General features: G+C 33.6%; 1 protein-coding gene across 1 annotated transcript; it reads right to left on the bottom strand.

Annotated features, from left to right (window-relative positions):
• On the bottom strand, positions 1 to 12473 carry LOC129284428 (uncharacterized). The gene is made up of 15 exons (XM_054919910.1): positions 12438 to 12473; positions 7683 to 7827; positions 5649 to 5766; positions 5115 to 5424; positions 4435 to 4618; positions 3921 to 4022; positions 3375 to 3701; positions 2556 to 2639; positions 2279 to 2437; positions 1774 to 1857; positions 1274 to 1411; positions 824 to 936; positions 590 to 705; positions 431 to 513; positions 1 to 201 (listed from the first exon to the last, which is right to left on the bottom strand). Exons 2-14 carry the CDS (start codon positions 7692 to 7694, stop codon positions 455 to 457), a joined length of 1806 nt encoding a protein of 601 aa, XP_054775885.1. The 5' UTR covers positions 7695 to 7827; positions 12438 to 12473; the 3' UTR covers positions 1 to 201; positions 431 to 454.
• Positions 12474 to 23318: the final 10845 nt, after the last annotated feature.

The following is a 23318-nucleotide window of genomic DNA, read 5'->3' as shown; positions in this document are numbered from 1 at the left end:
AAATGTCATCAATATTATACGCTAATAAAATGATATTCCATTAAAAAAAGCAAAAAAATAAAAATAAATAAGTCTCATTTTATAAATTCAATATTCTTGGATTTTGCTACCCAAGTACTCTTTGCCCAGATGTAGTGCTTATCGAGAGTGGTCCCACTTACTTCCTTCCATGTACTCCTTTTCTTTCTTCTAAAGATTTTACTGAAAAAACAAAAAAGGACTATACAGATCCATTTCAGACCGGACAACTGTACAAGGAGCTGGCACCACGATTAGTTAGTTATAAAATTTGGGCAGAAATGAATGAGTTTTCAGTTTCACATATGAACAAGGCATTCAAATTGTGAAGAGTACCACAAAAGCTGTCAGTGTCAGTTGTTTAAACGTTGGGATGCTGAGACCTGTCCGGGAGACAAGAATTATAACTAACCTTAGCCTTAGACTCAGGACGTCCCTACCTCAATCTTTTTAAAGCACGCGGTTTCAGATCTCCACACGCCACCCCCCTTTCATCTGCAGAAAGCAATCACCAGAAATCAAAACCAAGATTGCCTCTCAAGTTTGTAGAACTAGAAATCAACCAACCAACCTGTACCCTTGTCAGTATCATATCCACACCGCTTTGTCGAAACATTGACAACGCTAGGCTCCATTTTTTGTTCCGCAGCTGAACACAGTCCTTTGAAGGGCTCCATGTAACAGAACCTGGTACAACAGCTTGATATTATGATGTAGAAAATACAGTATCAAATGGAAATGCAGAAACAAAAAATTGACAGGATAAACCTAAGTAACTAAAAAGAATATATCTTTATGAACATACCATTGTGCAGGCAACAATGTGACGTCAAAGTCAAGAGGCAAAATTCTCCATTTTCTGCACTTGTCACACTGTACCCATTCGCAATCTGGTTTGTAGACACAATTTTCATTGTCCTCGAGGACATGTAAAAGAAAACAAACAAATTTGGCTCACTTCCCCAAAAAGATATACACGTTCTATCTGCATGGCATTCTATTATTTTATTAATTAATTTAGATGCCACTCATTTTCCCAATTTAAACATACAATAACTTAACCTCGTGATGAAAACTCAAATCAAATGCCAGCCTGTGACATTAATCAACCAAAATTTGATTAACAGCCAGTGCTATTCAATAATATGAAACAAACTCCAAGAAAGAAATCAACTTATAAACAATATTTAGGACACAAGGAACAACTAGCATCAAGCAAAGATATATTCATGAAAGAATTCACAAAGTTATTCACCAACTTAAGTGAATCAAAATTGTTGTCCAAGTATTCATCTACTTTTCTACCAAGCCACAGCTCTAGAAGTGCATATGATTCACAGTCCTGGAATCCCTGCTTGTTATTATGCACCCAGATACGACCATCGCCATCATTCTGTGCCATGGAAGATGCAACAACAATAGTTCAGTGGTTGTAATGTTGCAACAGAAAAAACAGCCAAATATTGAATAAATGTTTTATTAAAAAAGGCGGAGAAATTAACAAGAGACACAAACATTATTGAAACCTAAGCAGCTTCAATCATCATGATTCAGGCTAACAACATTGATAACAATAATCTGGCAGCTTGAAAGCACACATAATTGAAGTCACAAAAACTAATCGCACACCATGGACAAAATGTTAAAGCACCTGTCGAAACTGCTTTTCTTTTACAAGTTAGGGACCATTCCAAATAATATAACATTAGAGGACAATGAGATTGGAATGTACTTAAAAATTATAAGAGTTCATACCATTAAATCAGTCACGTCTATGACACCAATTACACCACGGCCCACGTCTGCATTACGAATCATGCCACCAACTCTCTTGTAAGCCTATAAAAGTAGAGAAAAATTAGTTAGTTCGTACAAAGAACATACAGAATAAGCATGCATGCTTGATTTCATAATGAAGCAACCAAGTTAATCTATTCTTCAAGACTCAAGATGTCAAGACATGAACAACTTCAAACACACAACACGCGCAACTCAACACTCAAGTGATTACAAATGAAAGGGATACATAGAAATTATGTGAATGTCAAATGGGCTCATTAGCAAGCCTTTGGTCTGGCACGGCTACAGATGCCTGCTGGGTACTAGTGCTATACAGCTATACCTAACCTCAGAAGTATTAGGTAAAATTATTTTAATTGTCATAACATTGAAAAACCTGCCACATCCTTTTTGTTCAAGCGCTAACATTGTACCAATAACCCATTACTGGTTTAACCTACAACATGGACCAACACCTTACTTCAATCAAGCGACCACGCCAATACAAAAATATTCCGCAGTTTGCCTGCTCCCATTCTAATTGACTGAATCCCAGGATCAAGTGCACATGCTTTCCCAGGACAAAACCGGTTTCAATGACAGTTTTAGTAAGAAAATTTCCCAGAGGACGACTTCTAACCTGCGCATATTTCAAGGTAGTTGTTAGAATGAAACTCAGCATGCAAAAAGAAAATTTTCTCCTTGGATCATGCAATAACATATTTCATCCTCAAAACGAAAAACAAAAATGTAATTACCAGTGAATGTTGAACACTTATTTTCATCCGAGGAACTAAGAAGATAACTTCCAGATAAGATCGAAGTGAATAATCCAATTGAACCTAAAACAGAGTAACATGAAATGATCAACAAATTTTCCAATGTTTTAATGATCCAACTGTAGTTGAACCAAGGTTGAATTATTTTTTCGCACACATATAAATATATAAAATGTTTTAAAATTAAGTCAATGCGAATATTGTAAAATAACATTTAGAAAATATATACATATATATTTTTTGAAAGCGCACATATCAATTAAAATAATTTGCATATGACAACAAATCTATGTAAAATTATTTTGGTAGTGTCCCTCAACAACATAACTGTCAAATACCATAGGCAGAATTATCTAGAACTCCTCTAATTCCCCCTTCAGTTGATTTCTCAATTATTTCATTAAAATAACATATGATAATGGGTTTATCTGCACATGATTTAAACTTTACGGGAGTTGCATATAACTTAAAGTTTGAGAGAATCATCTCCACAAAAAAATAAAGTTTAAGGGGGGTATTTGATTAGTACCGCATTATGCTCTGTCAGTGAACTAAAGACATAATTACAGAAGGAGAGTTATTTGCACAAAATTAAAAGCTTAGGAGGGTTCCTAGTCAAGCTTAGATCAATAGATTTACATATGGGCCAAAGTTTAGGGGAGTTTTGTATAATTTATACCAAAGATCTGACTTAGACAAAAGGATCAAAACAGCTTTAGTAAAAATTTTACTAGTATAAATTATACAACCATGTATTAAAAAGGGAAAAAAAAGTGAGAAAGAAAAAGGAACCCCAACCTTAACACTGACTTGGCCAGGGCGAGAACGGATCCTTCTAGATCGGATGAAAATGTCACGATCGTGGAAAGAGCTGCTACCTTTTAATCCATCATACCATTGCAGACAATAATTTGATCCCCATTTATCAAGATTCCGTATGTAGATTTGTGTTCCTGTGCCACCGGAAAACAATGCTAACTTTTCACCAATAAGATACTTATTAAATGGTGAAAATTCCTTTATGGCTTTCAAATTGCATTTTGCCTCAGCTTCAGACCGAACATTTGTATCCACTTCCATGCACTGTCCTCGTCGGCGATAGCAAACTACGGAGATCTCAACATTCTAAAAAGCAGAGAGTGAAAAGAATTAAAAGTAAAAATTATTTAACACAAACAAATAAATTCAATCCAACACCTTCAGTTATGATTGATTCTTTAATCAAGGATCATGTCAGAAACAAGAGTTTCTTTTTTTTTTTTTTTTTTGTTAACACAACATAACCTCTCCGAAAATTTTCCAAAAAAAGAATGGTAATTTCATATTATTTATCATGGAAAATACCTCTTTCCCTTCATTCAAAGACTGTGAAAGGAAAGCTATACATCTGGAATTAGCAGTCTGGGTTAAAACAAGAGCATCATTGCCAAGCCTCATTGCTCCAGTCTGCATAAAAAGAGTTGGACAATTTAGAATCCACTACAGAAAGAACCTCGGAAAATATAGATATAGGTGAAATTGAAGGTGTACATATTAATTTATTCATTCAAAACCACATGAAACTGAACTAGGTTATGAATTTCAAGTTCATTTTTTGGATAGTCCTCATACCCAGATCAACAAAGTAAAGAAACAAACTCATCAAGAAATAAATGCTTACACAAAAAAAGATTAGCAGTAAGACAAAGGTAAGATAACCACTCAAACACACAGGCATATCAAAAGAAAAAAACTTTTTCCAATGTTTTTATACACGTCCCAGAATTCCAAAATAAAATGTAAATGCGAGCACACAACCTTCTTGTTCTCATCCTTTCATAATAAGAAAAAAATTAAATTTAAAGTAGGGAAAACCTACCTTGAATCCAACACCAAATCTTCCAATGCGATCTGGATCATCACTATTACTTTGCTTGTGCCCAAAGGAAACCATTTTCAAAATGTCTTTGTATTCCATACCTTGGCCATCATCAATAACTGAAAGCATAGGTTCATCGTTACCAGATTTCTTCAACTTTATCGTATCTATAAAAATGTCCATCCTGATACATTGCACCAACAAACAAGTATAGTTTGATGGGAAAAAGACCTCACATTAAATTTTCTAGAACATAACGCATCATGTATACCAGTTCTACAATTTTTCCCATTCAAAATATAAAGTCATAATCCCAACAGGAAAAATGCCACTTCAATAGATGGGCCCTAATACTGATATAAGCAGAAGTACACTGCACATTATATTCAGACATCAAGTAGGCATATTCTGACTTCTTGCCAACAAGTGTAAAGATAAGTAAATGGTGTAATTAATTCCATCTCCCCTTACCATTCACTTTAATCAGTTAAACATAAGATATCCAAAATGCTACTAACAAGTACTGATCAATCAGATAAGGAGAAAAGTTTCCCATGTCAAAACAAAAGTATTAACAGAGTGCTAAATACAGACACTAGTGATCGCCATTCATTTTCCACAAAAGTACCAAGAAATATACAACTAGTTGACTAAGTGCAAGAAATCAAAACAAAACCTACTTAGCTGCCTTGGTGTCTCTTGAATTATCAACAAGTTCAGCTATTCCACCGAAAATCCACCCAGAATGAACTTGAACAAGAGTTTTCAGGTAACTTGGGTCCACACGTATGTAATTTTTCTGAGAGATTCTTTCCTGCTTCACAATATTTCGAGATCTGCTAAACTGTTCAGCCGTAGAATGACAAGCACAATCTTCAGCTTGAGAAATCTTAGGGCCAGGGGAGGGGAAGCATAAATCTGCATCACTTGCTGGACCTCCTCCCTTTATAGCGTCAGATCCACCATGCTCCTCAGCCGGATGAGGACCTCCTGTGGAAGCATCCACTGCAGGTCATTTTCACCCTTTGTCTCTATGCTTGGAGAAACCAATGTAATATGTAACCCAAAACAACTCACAACAATTAGGCTATGCTTGCACTATTAACTTATTATTCCACATCCATACAAGAGTTCCTAATGCTATTAAACTTCATTTATTCTATGTGACACTGATCACTATCTAAGCAGATAAACAATTAAGTGTAGAAGAAAACCTGATTCATTATCCCTCGAATTGCCCATCTGATATGCAACTCTGACTGGGCTAGATGTTGAGGCTTCAACAGGAGGCAGTATGTAGAACTTGTACCGTTCAACCACCGAAGTAGCAACCTGTAAAAGTCGAGACTTAGCCAATGTTAGGAACCCAGTATCTCCCTATAATTACAGTGGAAATCAGACCCAAAAACAGATAATACAAAAATCACATCCGTACAATAATACAAAAAATTCCCCAGCATTTCAAGGAGCCAGAACCTTCCACGTGGATACACAAATTCTACCTATCTCTCCACTGGCCCTCACCCCCAATATATTCCACTAGCACAATCAACCTCTTCTAGAAGCACTCTTGTTACCACCCTCCATGCATCCCACATTCAACTTCACACTTTCCATGCAGTTACCTAACCAACTGAGCAGACACCACTTACCTAGAACTTCTCCATATCTTTTGATTTGGGGCTGTAAAAGTGAATAACATTTAGAGCTCAAAAGAAAATGCAAAAGCACAGGGAAAAATAAACGATAAACCCATTAGTTAGTCATACATATAGACTAGTACTAACAAAGTTTTCCCTGTAAAAGTGAAATGCTTGATGCAGAAGAAGGAAAACTAAAAGGATAGTTTGAGAGGAACTAAACCACAAGAAGAAATAAAATAGGGAGAATGACATTTAAGGCACTCTCAAGAGAATTTATTGCAATGAGGGCCCATCAGTTTTGAATCAAATATTGTCTTGTAAAAACACGTAGATGTTATTAAAAGCTTAACCTTAACTTGTATCTTTTGTTAAGGTTTCCTCAGAAATTTGACAAGTCACGGTTCAGCTTTTAACAACAAAACATATATATTTTCACAAGACAATATATGATGCAAAATTGATGGGCCCTTATTGCAATAAATTTCTTTGAGAGGGCCTTAAATGTCATTCTCCCTACAAAATATAAATAAATGAGAAACCAGAATGACTTACCATCCCCATTGTCAACACATTGATGCAATCCCATTCAATATAATTCTAATCAAAGATCTCAGGTCAACTAAGTTACTCAATATCAGCCAACCACACAGACATTAGATAGCCCAATGTGGAATAAAAAACTTCAGATACTTAACAACGAGTTATATCCACTGCATGGAATATGAAAGTCTACTGAAAAGACAAATTCTACTATCAGTGCCTACAAATTCATTATTATTTATTTTAATATCAGTTGAAGTTTACCTCTTTCTTTGAAATTAATTTGTTAGAGAAGCATGAATAGATAAATATAGCGAAATCCTGTATTAAGTATAATTGTTGGTATATCATATAATATGAAGCATCTTGGCCGACTTTGGCCAAATTACAGTTAAATGTCAGTCAGGTGTGATCACAAAATTGTTAAAATGCTTGAACCAGACTATGGACCAATATCTGCCACTAGCTATTGAACCAGCCAGTCTGGTTCTCAACTTCTCATAACCACCATGATAAATAAACAAGCCTTTTTGAATATGAATTTTCTTCAAAATGATTTCCAACACACCAACTTGATTACTTGATCCTCACGTTGAAAAGCCCACGGTTCAGGTTTAATTCTTGAGACCCAGTTACATTTTCAGCTTGCTTCAAGGTCTTATTTTCCTTGGTCTATCGTCTTCACCCAGCTCAATAGAGCTTCTATTTGTAGACTTCTGATGTGCTTATGGTTGCCTCCTCAATGGTTTAGTTTTTCCATTTTACATATCCACTAAGAAAAAGCACCTCCACTGAAATAAAATAATGCTACCAAAAAATCATCACATAGTTAGTACTATAAAATCCATAACAGGACTTCAGTTTGAAACACAAAGCCACAACTCACCCAGATGTACACTGACTACCTAAATGTGAAAAAAGAAAACAAAGAGATTTCATCTAATTGCTTAAAATCATAGCATACAATATAATTCAATAAGTTCATGTAATTAAACATTCACCAGGAAAAGAATAAAAGCAAACAAAACAAAGAGAAAATAATTTAAGAAAACACTGATCATTTACCTTGTCATTCATGTGCAGAAAATTCAAAAATCTCCCCCACTCATCGTGTTCACGTGAATTCTTTGGGGCAGGACATAATGAAAACTGGGGCAATCCAGAAAGACTTGGTTTCTTCTTTGGAAGTTCTATGTTCCATTCTAGGGGCCTGTAGATATTTAGAGGTTGAGATTTAACAATGAGAAGATCACAATATGTTTTGATTGATTTTCCAAAGTTTTAAACAGAGGTCTACATTAAGGAAGAATTCTATAAATCTCACAAAACGGATTTTTCTCAGACAGACATGTATAGGAGAGTTTTATCAAGAGATGTCCTTCTCTTATCTAATCAGCGATAGAGATATTAGGCTCCAGTATAAGTTATAAAAACAGTTAATACATTGCAGTGTAGGTGGACAAATTTCTAAATCTCTAATAAATTAGAGATTTACAAATTTCTAATTTCTAAATCTCTAATTTCTAACAAATCAAATTTCTAGATCTATTGCTCAGAACTCTGATACTCTCTAGTCAAGTTGTTATTTCATTATTAATGATCTGCGCTAAGGGGATTAAAGCAAAAGGAGAATGAGAGTTAGTTTCAACTTTACCCCACGTTAGTATAGAAATTTATTTATTTTGGCAAAGATTAAATTAACTCCGCCTATGTTTATAGCCGGTCCCAAGCCCGGGTAAAGGAGGAGAGTTGTGTTAGGCCATCAACAGCCAATGTAAAAATTTGTTGAATCTATCATGAACATGGACAATAGACGTTATAATGTTAATGCTAGGTCGTTGCCCGTAAGTAACGCGCTGCATGGCTCGAGTACAGTGATAAGTGAGTTAGAGCCGCTGCATCGGCGCCCGAATGTAGTGTTAAATGAGCAATGGCTACCGCGTCATTCTGGACGCACGCGGCTACAGAAGTTAGTCCATAAGAGCAAAATTAGATTTGGTACTTAGAATGTTGGGACATTAAATTGTAAATCTGTAGAGGTTGTAGGGGTTATGATTCAAAGGAAAATCAATATCCTTTGCTTGCAAGAAACAAAAAGGCGTGGAGAAGGAGCTAAGGATATTCAAGGTTTCAAACTTTGGTATACAGGAAAAGTAAGTGCACGCACTGGAGTAGGCATTATTATAGATAAGGAGTGGAAGAAGAACGTTGTAGAAGTTAGCAGAATTGGAGACAGAATTATTTCTTTAAAAATGATAATTGGACGTGAGACTGTTAATATTGTTAGCGCTTATGCGCCGCAAGTCGGGACAGAAGCCAGTCTTAAGGAATTATTTTAGGAGGATCTGGAGGGGTTGATTCGACACATACCACAGAGTGAAAAGATTTTTATTGGAGGAGACTTTAATGCGCATGTCGGGAGGGAAGCTGGTCAGTATGCGAGGGTGCATGGTGGTTTTGGTTTTAGAGAGCTAAACAATGAAGGGCAAACTCTTCTTGATTTCTCATTGGCGTATGATTTTAAGATTGCCAACACTTGTTTCAAGAAGAGAGATGAGCATCTCATCACTTACAAAAGTGGAGCCTCAAGGTCGCAGATTGATTTTCTTTTGGTTAGGAACACAGATAGAAAACTTTGTAAAAATTGTAAGGTGATCCCTGGAGATGCTGTAACGACACAACATAGGGTCCTAGTCCTTGATGTGTGTATTATGAGTAAAATCCAAAAACGTCGACAAGTAGTAACACCAAGGATTAGGTGGTGGCAATTAAAAGGTGAGAAGCAAGATATTTTCAAGCGAAATCTTTTGGATAAAGGAATTTGGGATTCTCAGGGAAGTGCTAACATCATATGGGAGGATATGGCTAAAAAGATACGGGAGGTTGCAAAAGTAGTTTTGGGAGAATCGAAAGGTTCTGGTCCGAGAGATAAGGAGTCTTGGTGGTGGAATAATAGTGTACAGGACAAAATCAAGTATAAGAAGAACTGTTTTAAAGCCATACATTTGTGTAACAATGAGGAAAATTGGGAGAGGTACCGTATGGCTAAGAAGGAAACTAAGAGAGCTGTGGGTGAAGCTCGTTCCAAAGCTTTTGAAGAATTTTATAAGAACCTTGAGACGAAGGAAGGAGAGCAAAATATTTATAAGATTGCCAAGAGTAGGGAAAGAAAATCAAGAGATCTAGAACAGGTAAGGTGTATTAAGGATGAAGAGGGAAGAATTTTAGTTACAGATGATGAAATTAAAAATAGATGGGAGACTTATTTTTCTAAACTTTTCAATGATGGAGAGGATTCATCTAGTAACTTGGAGGATTTAGTAATTGGTGAAGGAGAACAAAATTTGTCATTCTATCGAAAAATATGTGATAAGGAGGTAAAAGAAGCTCTTAAGAAAATGACAAATGGTAGAGCTAACGGACCTGATTGTATATCTATCGAAGCGTGGAAATGTTTAGGTGAAGAAGGGGTGAGATGGTTAACTAAGTTATTTAATGTGATTTTACGGTTCAAGAAAATGCCTGATGAGTGGAGGAGAAGTACATTAATTCCTATTTATAAAAATAAAGGAGATATTCAGAACTGTACTAACTATAGAGGGATTAAACTCATGAGCCACACAATGAAATTGTGGGAGAAAGTAATTGAGCACAAGTTGAGATTGGAGACAAGTATTTCTGAGAATCAATTTGGTTTTATGCCAGGTAGATCAACTACAGAGGCGATTTATCTACTAAGGGGATTAATGGAAAAGTATCGTTGTAAAGATAAAGATCTACACATGGTTTTTATTGATTTGGAAAAAGCTTATGACCGTATACCAAGAGAAGTGCTTTGGAAAGCGTTGGAAAAAAAGGGAGTACGGATTGCTTATATTAAAGCCATACAAGATATGTATGAGGGGGTAAAAACTAGTATAAGAACGCCTAGTGGTCAAACAAAGGATTTTCCTATAAAGATTGGACTACATCAGGGATCATCTCTGAGTCCTTATTTGTTCAACTTGATTTTAAATGTTTTGACGGAACATATTCAAGAGGAAATCCCGAAATGTATGCTCTTCGCGGATGATATAGTTCTTATAGCAGAGACAAGAGAAGAGGTTAATTGCAAACTTGAGTTATGGAGGAGGACATTGGAGTCGAAAGGTTTTCGTCTGAGTAGAAGTAAGATGGAATATTTATATTGTAAATTTGGTAAAGGACTATTCGAAAATAATTTGGAAGTGAAATTGGGAGATCAAATTATACCTCAAGTGGAAAAGTTTAGATATTTGGGAGCCATTATACAAAATGATGGCGAAATCAGTGGAGATATTTCACATAGAATTCAAGCTGGGTGGTTTAATTGGAGAAAAGCTAAAGGAGTTATTTGTGACCGTAAGGTGCCTAATAAACTTAAAGGAAAGTTTTATCGTACTGCTATCAGACCGGCAATGTTATATAGTAGTGAATGCTGGGCTCTAACGGGACAACAAGAGCATAAAGTTGGAGTAGCAGAGATGAGAATGTTACGATGGATGTGCGGACATATACGTAAAGATAAAATTCAAAATGAGCATATACGTGAAAAAGTGAGGGTGGCACCTATTGAGGAAAAAATGGTAGAAAATCGGTTGAGATGGTTTGGGCATGTATAAAGAAGACCAAGGGAGGCACCAGTGAGAAGAGTGGAACATATAACTTTGAGTCCGACTAAAAGAGGTAGAGGAAGGCCTAAGAGAACACTCTTGGAAGTTGTTGAACGTGATCTCTTAATTAATAATATTTCTAAAAGCTTAATAAATGATAGAGCACAATGGCGTCTTGTAATCCATGTAGCCGACCCCACCTAGTAGGATAAAGGCTTGTTGTTGTTGTTGGCAAAGATTAAATTCTCCAGTTATTTACATCATGCGCACACGCTATAACATACAACAAATGTATTGGACTACTTTTCTTTGTAAATGAAAAAAATCTTTTTTATTAACATTAGAGATATTAATAGACAATCAAAACCCTCTTTAGATCCCTCATAAACAGAGTATTTCTTAATTTAGTCCCTCACAAATTGAATATTTTTAATTTAGTCCCTCATAGAATTGTCTTCACAATTTGTTCAATCACATATGGGAATTTCTCAGCTTGTTATAAATAATGTCCTTAAGCCAATCCATTGCATATGGAATCAACAAACGTAATGACATTTAATTTTATATAGGCTATAGCTCATTCACCATTATATAATATGAAGAGTGATGGTTAGTTTCATTAAGAGTAAATTAACAAAAGGATGTCGTTGAAAATGGTTGTTTGTGAGAGACCGAATTATGAAATACCACTGGTGAGGAATCAAATCCAGAAAACAGTTCTGTGAGGAACCATATTGAAAAACATCCCATCCATGCCATCTCAATTCTTCTAATGAGACTAAAGTTAAAGCAACAGCAAAAGACACGGCGAGCAAATTTGTAGTCCACGATTAAATCCCAAAACCAAAGGGATTTTATTTGAGAAGGCATCTTAGAGATGTTGATAAATCTGACTCATCACATGAAATTTCTCTTTATTACATGTTGAGGGTAAACCAGCAACTTTTACAAACTAGAATTTACTTTAACCTTTAGAATGATTCAGAAGTTTATTTAATTAACCGAAATTTAAGAACTTTATTCATCTCATTTTGTTACTTTCATTAGAAAGTGAGACTCACGCTCGTGCTTATTTCAGAATAATCACGAAGCTAAATAAATAACTCTATAATAACAATGGAAAGAATAAGAGTTCGTATCTGTTGCGGGTTCACAAATAAAATGTAGGCAACAAGGATAAATATCATACAGTTCTGCAGGTGGGTCCGGTCTTGCGTGGCATATAATCTTCCGATCTTTTTTAAGGAGAATGCTGCTCATCTACATATATTTTGAATGGGAAAAAAGGGCTAGCCTCTGTTGTCCATATTGCAGCAGGAACAGAAAAACAAACTTGGAACTGGATTTGATTGACCCAAACATGACCCTTTTGAACAAAGAGGAAAACCTCCCAGAAAAAAAAACTTAGCGTGCTTCAGAAGAAAATGCAACTCAAGGAATCAATACGTAAGTCATAAATGAATGTGCGTTTGGGCGGTATGGAAGAAAAAATGAGTAGAAATAATAAAAAAGACACCATGGCGTCAGTTTTCCATCCTTCAAAGCAGGATAAAAACATTCCGCCGAAGATGAAACAAGAAAGCAAACTAGAGGCGGAACAAAATATTCAACAAGCGGTTTTCCGTAGGAAGACTGAAAAAAGCAACGATCACATGCAGCAGCAACTGGAAGCACAAAGTATCAATAACAGAAGACAACACTCTCGGAAATAGAAAGATAAAGCTTCCACCTTGAAGTCAGTAGTTTATCGAAAAAGAGAGACCCTAGGAATCCACAGGATCTAAGAATGTGAAGCAAACACAAGCAAGGCGGTGAGGCATAGAAGGGAAAGAAAGGGAGAAGCCAGCGTTTGCGTGAATAGCAGCAACCTGAAGAAGGAGAAGGAGAAGGGGGAGATATGGGAGGGAGAACGAGGGAGAGGTGCGATAGAGAAGTGCAGTGGGGTGGAGCGGGAGACTTGGGTGAGACGGAAGCAGGAAGAGAGAGGGAGAGGGGGAGAAAAGGAGAGCGATTATTTGCATTCGGCGCCGAGTTAAATTGAGGATCAATGAAGATTTCATTTTGTATGTAGAATTTAATGTTAATGTTTCTTTCATTCGTCATATTGTTTTGAAAAAAAATAATTTTAATTTTTTACATTTTGTTTAAATCTTATTATAAATTTTTATATTTTTTTTATTTTGAATCCTTACACTTTAAACATCAAAAAATAAAAGTATAAAAATTTAAAACATAAAAAAATTTAAAAATTTATAACAAAATTTAAACAAAACATAAGAATTTAAAAATATATTTTCTCAATTGCATTTGATACTTGGGGGTACTTCACACACAGCTCCTCGCGCATGTTACATGTATGTGAGAATGAAATAGACTCATATTATGTGATGGTATAAGAGGAAAAGAAAAATAATGTCATGTTAACTATGAATTTAGTCAAATAAAAATGATAAAAGAACACAGATATGAATATACGCAAACTACTACTCCCCCAATTTATTATGTCTTTTTAAGGAAAAAATTGTGTCATGTAATGTATCTTTTCATCATTGCAGAGCAATATCTAATGACATTTCTCTTATTTTCTTTTTGAAGTAATTTACTATTTATTATTATAATTTTTTTAGAGGCATTAAATGAAGGGCAAATTTGATAAAGTATGTCATGTTTACATATTTATTATATTTTTAATATGTGTGCAATATATTCAAAAGACAAATATAATGAAACAAGTGGAGTATAATTTTTTAAGAATAACAAAAAAATAATTCACATGAAACATAATGAAACCAGCAATAAATGGAGGGATTTGGATTGGGTACTGGTAGCAACTACCGATACCCAACACTTGTATACACGTGTCATCATCCAATGATATAAATTAGGTCAATGGCTTTAAAAGTTTGACGCAACCATAGGCTTGAAACACTAAATATATGTGTTTGGATAAGAAAAATAATTAATTTTTTATCTCAAAATTAATTTTTTAAGCCAAGTTATCCAAACAGTTAAAAAAAATTCAAAAATTAATTATGGGCTAAGATAGGCATTTTTCTGTAAGCTCTCTCAATCAGCTTTTCATAAAAAATTGATCAAAAGTGTTGGGAAAAATTATAAAAAGAAACCCAAGAAAAAATTATAAAAAAGACACAATATTGAATAAAAATAAAATCAAACTCTCTTCTCTTAACTTTTTTTTCTTAATAAAGTTAAAACTTTGTATCCTCAAAAAATTAATATTTGATATTTAAAAATTAAATTATATAGTAATTTATATAGCTAAAATTAATTCTGATTAAATTATTCAAACATTTTCAATTATATTAAAATTAATTTTAAAAAAATAGTATCCAAACAGATTGTGTTATAGCATAATCAATTATGATTAAAATCTATCATTTAATTAATTATTTTTATAATATATTATAATCAATTATTTTCATAATCTATTATACCCAACTGAAATCCAAACAAGCACTAAATATCCTCTTTTAAATGGCATCTCACTCACAACATTGTAGGTAGGGATGTACGAAGGATTGGACGAGACTGGACTTCAGCCTAACCCGTAGTCTGATTCTTTTCATGAAAAAGACTAAGTTAGATAACTCGTAATCTAGTTTGGTCCTGTGATAATCCGAAAATTAATAGGACCGAACTTGGTCCACAGGACTAGAAGACTGATCCTGTTAGTCCAATACTCATTTGGCCTTTTTCTTTTCTTGTTTCTCTATGATAAACAATAATCTATTTTAACCTAATAAACTCAATTAAGATAATAAAAATACTTATAATCATAATAAATCCATAATGATTTCTAACATCAAGAAAAAAATATTTCAATTACAATTCAAACTCCAAATAATTTAAATCTAACTTCAATAATAACAGTTAGCAAAGTTCAATACTACATTACATCTGTCATGTAGTTATCTCCTTATCTTCAATAAAAACAAACTCAACAAATCTTTAAATAATTATTTTCCTAGCATCGATAACACTTGAAGCATCTGTCAAAAATAAATTATATACACATATATAAAGTGATTAGTAACTATAAAAATGCAATTTATAAATTAAATGATGCAATATACAAATGCGATTGACGGAGGTGGGCTAGTGGCACATTGGAGGAGGGCAGGGGCTAGAGCTTCGATGCACTGAAGAAATTGAGAATGAGAGCAGAGTTGAGTGAGTGGTTGAGTGCTGTTGAGTAGGCTATGCAACAGTGTTGCATTTTTTTTCAGTCAGAGTGCAAAGTGCAAGGCAAGACTAAGACTTTTTTTTCGGTTAGAAGACTAAAATTTATTAATTAAAAATTTATAAATTAATTTTAATTATATTAAAATAATTATATAGGACCAGACCGGACCACTTAGTCTAGATGCTTGGTCTCTAGTCTAGTCTTACCTGAAAAATCAGTCCTGTCTTTTTAGTCTTTTTAGTCTTATAGGACCAGCATTTTATAGGACTAGATAAGATTGGTTTTTCATGGGTCAGACCGAACCGAACCAAACCACGAAACTTTTGCACAGCCCTAATTGTAGGTCTCTTTCACCTTCACTTCTAAGTTTGAATACACAGAATTGTGACTCACGCGATACTTTCTCCTAAATTCTTGTCCATCTGTCCTTGAATCCACCACATATTTAATGCACTCTCTTCTTCTTCTACCCCTTCTTCCTCTCTACTTCAAAATACAGTATTTATATCAAAGGAGAGACGAAGGAGTGGAGTAAAGAGTAAAACTTGCAAATTGATTGAATGTAAATGCATGCGAAATAGAGGAGGTTGTGCTTACAAGAGAGCAAAATCACAAGATTCAAGGGGAAGGATGGGGGCTGTGAGGAAGAGGAAGGAGAGATTTCTGAAGATGGAAAGCGATTAGGATGACATTGTCCACGCCACTGCTTGAGAACTCATTACAGAAGAAGACGCAGTCAAAAGGAAAGAAGATTAGTTGTAGATGAATGCAATAGGGTGTTTCACATGTATGGTTGCATCAAATTTCTTAGAGCTATTACCTTGATTTAATTGATAGCATGAGATGATGACACATGTATAGAGGTACTAGGTGCTTGTAGTTGCTGCAGGTAATGAATCCAAATCCTAAACGAAGCTTCTCTAGTAGGAAGGACGTGAAAAATGAAGTAAGGTTGGATAGGAGGAAAAAAAATATAAACATTATCCTCTTCATTCTTTATTATAAGATACTTTTTTAAAATATCATGTTAAAAAAATATAAAATATTTTAAATTTTTTAATATGTAATTAATAAAATTTTACTAATGATACTCTTAATTAAGATTGTAATTAATAACATTTTTTAATTAAGATACTTTATTAAATAAAAATAAATATAAAAAACATATAATTTCAAATGTCATTAAATAAATTATTAGATTCAGCGAAAAAAACTTATTAGAAATATAGATTACTTTAATTAAAATTAAAATTAAAATTAAAATATCTTATAAATTCGAATGGATGGGATGTACACGTGTCTCATATTCTGAACGAAGTAAGAGTAACTACTTTGCCTTGTATTTAGAACCAGAGAAAGAAATTAAAACTTAGAAGCATGAAAAACAATTGAAGCCCAATGTCACAATTCATGACTTTTCATGACGTTAAGGAGCTCCTGAATGTTCCAAAACCCTCCAAAAGGCTCTCGGATAATCTTATGAGTGCTAGAGAGTGCAAGAATGTTCCAAAGAAGTCTACACAACTCTAGCCTCAATATTTTAATATTTTTCACTAGATATTTTCATATAAATATCTAGATATTTATTGTAAATATCTAGGAGAGAATTCTAGAGAAACAATTGTAACCCTAAGATCGATTTAATCTTCACCATCCATTAAGGAGGTGAAAACTTTCTAGATCCAAGGGGAGGTCTATAAATACCTCACCCCTCCTCATTTATAACCAACCTTGAGTTCTCAAAGCAATACTACTCTTACATTCTCCAAGCTCTCTGAAAAGTATCCTTTGCCCTTAAGCTTTCCCTTTCCTTAAATTAGCCAAGCATCCTCCTTTTCTACGAGCTAGGCTTACTTAGCAATTTTTAGTGAAGATTGTCTAAGTGCTGCACGGGTCGAAAGACTAGCCCCGTGACACCAAGCTATCTTGATGACAACATTTTTTTGTTTACAACTCAACTAACCTCAAACCAAAACCAAGTTCATCCAAACTTAATTTTGGAAAGGGTAGTCCAAATACAACCCTTGAGAGTAATTTAATTTTATCAGGTTCTAATAACATCAATCAAAGTTTAGATGAAAATGCTTTCAACCGAGAAAATGGAATCGAAATCCAAAGGAAAGAGGATAAAAAACTCGCAATCCCAATCCAACAATATATAGACCAGTTATGAGGAACAGTTGCCCAATCAACAATTTCTAGCCACCATCTCCCTTCAACAATTTTTTTTATAAAAACCTTCAACTAAATATAGCAAGAGATCATTGTCTGACACGTTTAGCCTCAAGGGAACCGCTTGTTTCAGAGGCCATTTGAATTTCAGTTAGATATAATTATTTATAAAAATAATTAATTAATATGATTGATTTTAATTATAATTGATTATGCTATAATACAATTTATTTAGATATTATTTTTCTAAAATTAATTTTAACAAAGTAATTAATGCTTTAACAATAAACTTAATTCCTATAATCAACCTGAGACAGCATATTTGAAAATGCAATTATACTTCAATAATCAATTATCTCAATTTCTAACTGTTTGGATAATTTTGATTGAAATCAATTATTTAGCCCAAATAATCAATTACTTTCCCAATCCAAACAGTCTGTCAATCAACTAGATGATTCACGTAAAGAATTAGAATCTCACATATCAACATCGTCACTTGCATGAAATTTTACTAGAAATGCAAATTCAAAGCTCACCCCCAGCATTACCTTCCTCATCTATGCTAGACAACCCACTTTAATGGCCCATAACAATTTTCCCCGGGCACAAGAGTTTGGTATAATTGGATTGAATACCCATGGCAATCTCATTTCTACTTGGAACCCTCTTGGATAGATGGTTTGGATCTTCTTTCTACCCCACCTTATGGGCTGCTTCAAACTGCTCGAAGGTCGAACTCACATGAGAAGCAAACACTCTAGGAAATATAATATAGTTTTTTTTCCTTGAATAATTTTATCTTAAATGAGATTGCTTTAATTCTAAATACAAAAACAAAACTCAATGAATTCGCAGGTCGAAATGCTCCTAAATATCTCACCAAATCCATCAAGCTGTACACAACTGGAGGCAAGTGGCACTAGTTTATAACTGAGAATGTGCTCCGATTTTGGAAGAACAAATGGTGTCATTGTGAGACCCAGATGACACAATTTTGTACATCCCCCAGTGAGTATTTGATTTCCTATAGCAATTGCATCTGGTTTAATATTTTAACATGGTATGTGAAAGATCACCCAGGATGGCATAAGGAGGGTACTCCAAACTCACAACCAATAATGGGAACTCCACAATTATATCTAGTAGCTTCTGTATAGTCATAACCCAGGATACTGTCTACGTAAATGTAGACTGCTCCTCCAGCCCCAAATCTCTCCTCCATCTCAAACACACACTTCCTGGTCTGACCTCTACGATATTCATATTGGGAGTGACTGTGAATACCTTCTTAAACTCTTCCCCAGGATCAAGAAGAGAGGAGTTTGAAAGTTTTGAATTTCTAAACAGAGCATTTACCTTCAAAGCATCATCTTCTGCCTCTATAGAAACAGACTGTAACCATATTAGCACCTTCACGCAATCCTCTGAAGTAAAAATGAGCATAGTTTTCTCATTTAGAGGTTAAGATTTAGATTGATCAGACTTCAAACCTTGCTTGTTCCTTGAGAGTAACAAGGGTCCCTTCTGAATGGCATTAAATAAAGATGGCTAAGAACAATCGGAGCGTTTCCTTTAACATGAAAATTCTTGTGGACATGAACCTTTTGAGAATCTAATTCATCATTACATGGCGTGTAACTCAAAGATGCATAAAGCATGATATGCTTAGGCCTGTGCCACTTGATTTCTAATTTACAAATCCAGGAATCTCCACTTTTAAGGAAGCGAACGAAAATTAATCCAAATGATTGTTGTATTTTCTTTATTTAGTCAGAGCCTAACTGAAATTCATTTCCCCTTTTTTGTCTAGCTATGCCAAGCAGCTCAACATGATGAGTGTCCACAGAATATGGTTTAGATTCTTTTGGACTAAACAAGCCACCTCCCCTCACATCCATAAGATTGATCTTTAACTCACCGAAGTAGATGTCATGTCCTGAGGAGATCACGATTACAAGTATTGTGAAAATCCCTCCCACTAATGCAGGACCAGAAGCACCAAGATATAGATCTACATATGGGTCTAGTTCTTCAACTTGGGATGACTTTAAACCAAAAAATGCAAGGATAGGATCCTTCATCGGAAGAGTTTCTATACTCTCCTCTAATGTGCTGAGAGCCAAACTATCTAGAGAAGCAGGGCTTTCAGCTATACAGCCTATCATGAGTGTGACCCAATTTTTGCAATAACAGACAAGCATTCATGTTTTCTACTTTGAGCTAGAAGAACCACACGACTATCTCAGATCAAATTCAACAGAAAGAAGCTATGGTGAAAACAATAGTACTAGAAGAGCATGCTTCAATGTGAATATGAAATACACAGAAAATACTTTAAACACAATAATTACTTGGGAAAATGAAATGAAAAATATGAATTAAAAGTAAACTTGACAGATAATTAGAGCAATGTGAACTTTTTAAAGAATAGTATCTCATTTACCAAATTTGATGTCAGATGTCAACCTTAGCCATTTGTTTGAAGCTAATAATGAAGAAGGTGACATCTCCATTCGACACTGCTGAACACCACTAATTTTGATTGAGTGAGGGTTTTGGGCATTTGTAATGGTAAAGTTGCACTCAGATTGATTAAATTGGATATCTAATTGATCTGTGTCAACAGTAAGGAGTAACTTAGAAAGAAGTGATATTATGATTTAGGTTGATGACCCCGGCTTGATTGTCTATTCATGGAAAGCAATAGAAGCAAGCAGCACCAACCTAAAGGGGTTGACAAGATCTACATCAAGATGAAGTGCTTTATCTCCAGTTATTTTAAGACGGCTAAAGTGTTCATTTGATGGCAACCCTGTCCCTTCATTCACAAGCTCAAACACCTCCTTTTGTATAATTTCTCCTTGCAAGAGATTTGCACGACCAGTTGGACCACAGGTATGGATCAGGTGCAGTGGGGAAGCATGCAGTGGATGGGAAGTGAAAGATCTTGACTGTGAATTCTAATCTAAAGGCTACTAATAAAAAGGTGTGTAAGAAAGTCTTTCATTTGCAAACACACAAGCAAGTTTTATTCAAAATAAAAATTTATAGAAAATATGATTTTTTTAATAAATATGTTAATAACTAATTTGGACAATATAGATTTTATTTGAATGGTACAATTTAATATTAATTTTTTTATTTTTTATAATTTGATTATCTAGATGTGCTCTAAAGTTTGGGTAGTTTATAGCTAATATTAAATTTTTATATAATCCTTATAATTTTTTTATTTTGATAAATATAATATTAAAAACAAAGATAATATATCTAGCACTTTTTAAAAAATATTTTTTAAAAAATTACAAATTAAAAAATTTAAATATAAACTAAAATTAAATTTGAATTATTTAGAGCACATCTAGATAATTAATTTATAAAAATAAAAAATAATATTAAATTAGACCATCTAAATAAAATTTATATTATTCAAATTCATTATTAACAAATTTATTAAAAATATTATATTTTTTATAAATTTTTATTTTGAATAAAATGTGATTGTTTGTTTGCAAATGAGAAACCTTTTTATATACATATTTGTTACTAGCCATAAGATTAGAATTTATAGTCAAAATCTTTCACTTCCCATCCATTATATGCTTTTCCACTGCACATGATTCATATCCATTGGACCACTATCCCTCTGTACACCTTTACCAAATGACACTAGCAGTGCACCCAGTTCAAGGGAATACTCCACAAATTCTTTGATATTGCCATTTTTTATCAAGCACCCTCATAAGTAACCCAAGACATTCTATACTGGCCAAAAACAAAAACAAAAAACCCAAGACATTCCATAATAATGTTTTACCTACCCCTCTTTTCTGTACATGGTTGCAATGCTATTAAAAATCTGCATTACATTTCTAATACCACCTTCAGTAAAATATTCTTTGGCCATAAGGAACCCACAATAGGAGCCAATCCTGCCTTTGAACTTTAAGATTGCTATAAGATTCATAAGCTTTTTAAAGAAGAGCAATAATCTCAAATGAATCTCGAAACCTTTTTCCTTCAAACACTGCATAGTGCATGTACTCTCCATCAGTAAGACTGCAAATAAAAATTAAAAGCTTCACAAAAGATATAGAACAGAATAAGAACTTGTTAACCACTTAATCAAGACTTACGATAGCATATCAACATTATCCCCTTACTCAAGTAACCTAGCAAACTGACCCACATAAACTGAAGGGACCACTAATTCAAAAATACTATCGATCTCATTAGAAGCTTCTGACATTGAAACTGCAAGTTCCAAAGCTGACCTCTTCTTCCTTTAGTATTGGGCCACTAACTGTTTTAGAAAGATGAGTAGCGGTTGTTTACACAGTGAACAAGAGTGGTCCAAGAACCACAAGAACCAACTTAAAAAGCACCTTTTAAATATATAAAACTAAATATATGCTTTCATAGTTAAAAAATATAAAGTATTTTTAATTTTTTTAAATGTAATCATAATCTTTTTTTAAGTATTCCTATTGAATGAATCACTTTATATTTATTTTACATCCTATTAAATAGAGGTAAATATGAAAAGATAAGATTAATTTGAAGATAAATAATTACTTTATTGGGGATGAGATTTGATTAAAAATATCTTATTTCCTTCGGTTAAAAATGTAAAGCATTTTTAATCAAATACCACCTCAATAAATTAGTTACTTGTCTTTAAATTAACCCTATCTTTTCATATTTACCCATATTTTATAGGGTGTCTGACTCTAAAATAAATATAAAGTGATTTATTCAATATGGGCACTTTTGAAAAAAAATAATGATTACACCTTGAAAGACTAAAAGTTTCTTACGTTTTTTAACATCTAACCTTTTAAAAAATATCTTATATTTTTTAATGAAAGGAATATATTTTAAAATGGAGGGAGCAAGTTTTTTTTTCTTCTACAAATTCTTTGATAATTCTTTAATACTTAATATGATTGCTTTATTATTTAATATAAGACACTTGACAATGTATTAATTATATTTTTTAATATTATTTCCATTTAAATTCATTAGTTATGAGAAAAATATAATGCAAATTTAAAATTTTTTATTTAAATATAGATAAAATTTAAAAATTATTTAAATCTATCAGCTAGTCCCAACACTTCCAACTCCATTTACTTGCTCAAGTTCACACCTTAACACACATGCACGTATTAAGTCCTCCATTCATTTGACACAACTATAACAAGAAGTGCACCTAGAGCAGTGATGATCAAAAGAAGTAAAGATGAAGGTAAAGAAATAGCAATGCACAAGTTATTTATCTTGATTTAGTCGAAACACTTAACCTGTGAGCTGTGTCTAGTCACTAAACAAAGTATTGAAGGTATGTTTGAATGTATGAGATTTTGAATTTAGATTTGAATTTGAACTAAATCTTTTGTTTGAATATATAAAAGTTTTTGAAATATAATTTTATTCAAATTCAAATTCATGTTTTATTATAACAACTTCATAATTTTAAATTCTATCTAAACATTAGTTATTTGAAAATTCACCTACTCTAACCCTTTCTCTCCCCACTCCACATTTTCAGTACTGTTGGTGCTTCTATTATTTACGCCACTCCTTTCATCTCTCATTCTTAGTTTCTCTCACCAATTGAATAATAGAGATAAACTCACTATTTTTAATCTTTCATTGTTGTTGCGAGTTTCGATTCATCTCTCTTTTGCC

Source organism: Prosopis cineraria, unplaced genomic scaffold (genome assembly GCF_029017545.1).
Source record: "Prosopis cineraria cultivar Desert tree isolate PC_DT_omini unplaced genomic scaffold, ASM2901754v1 PC10, whole genome shotgun sequence".
Classification (NCBI taxonomy): Eukaryota; Viridiplantae; Streptophyta; class Magnoliopsida; order Fabales; family Fabaceae; genus Prosopis; species Prosopis cineraria.
This window is presented reverse-complemented; position numbering and strand designations above follow the sequence as displayed.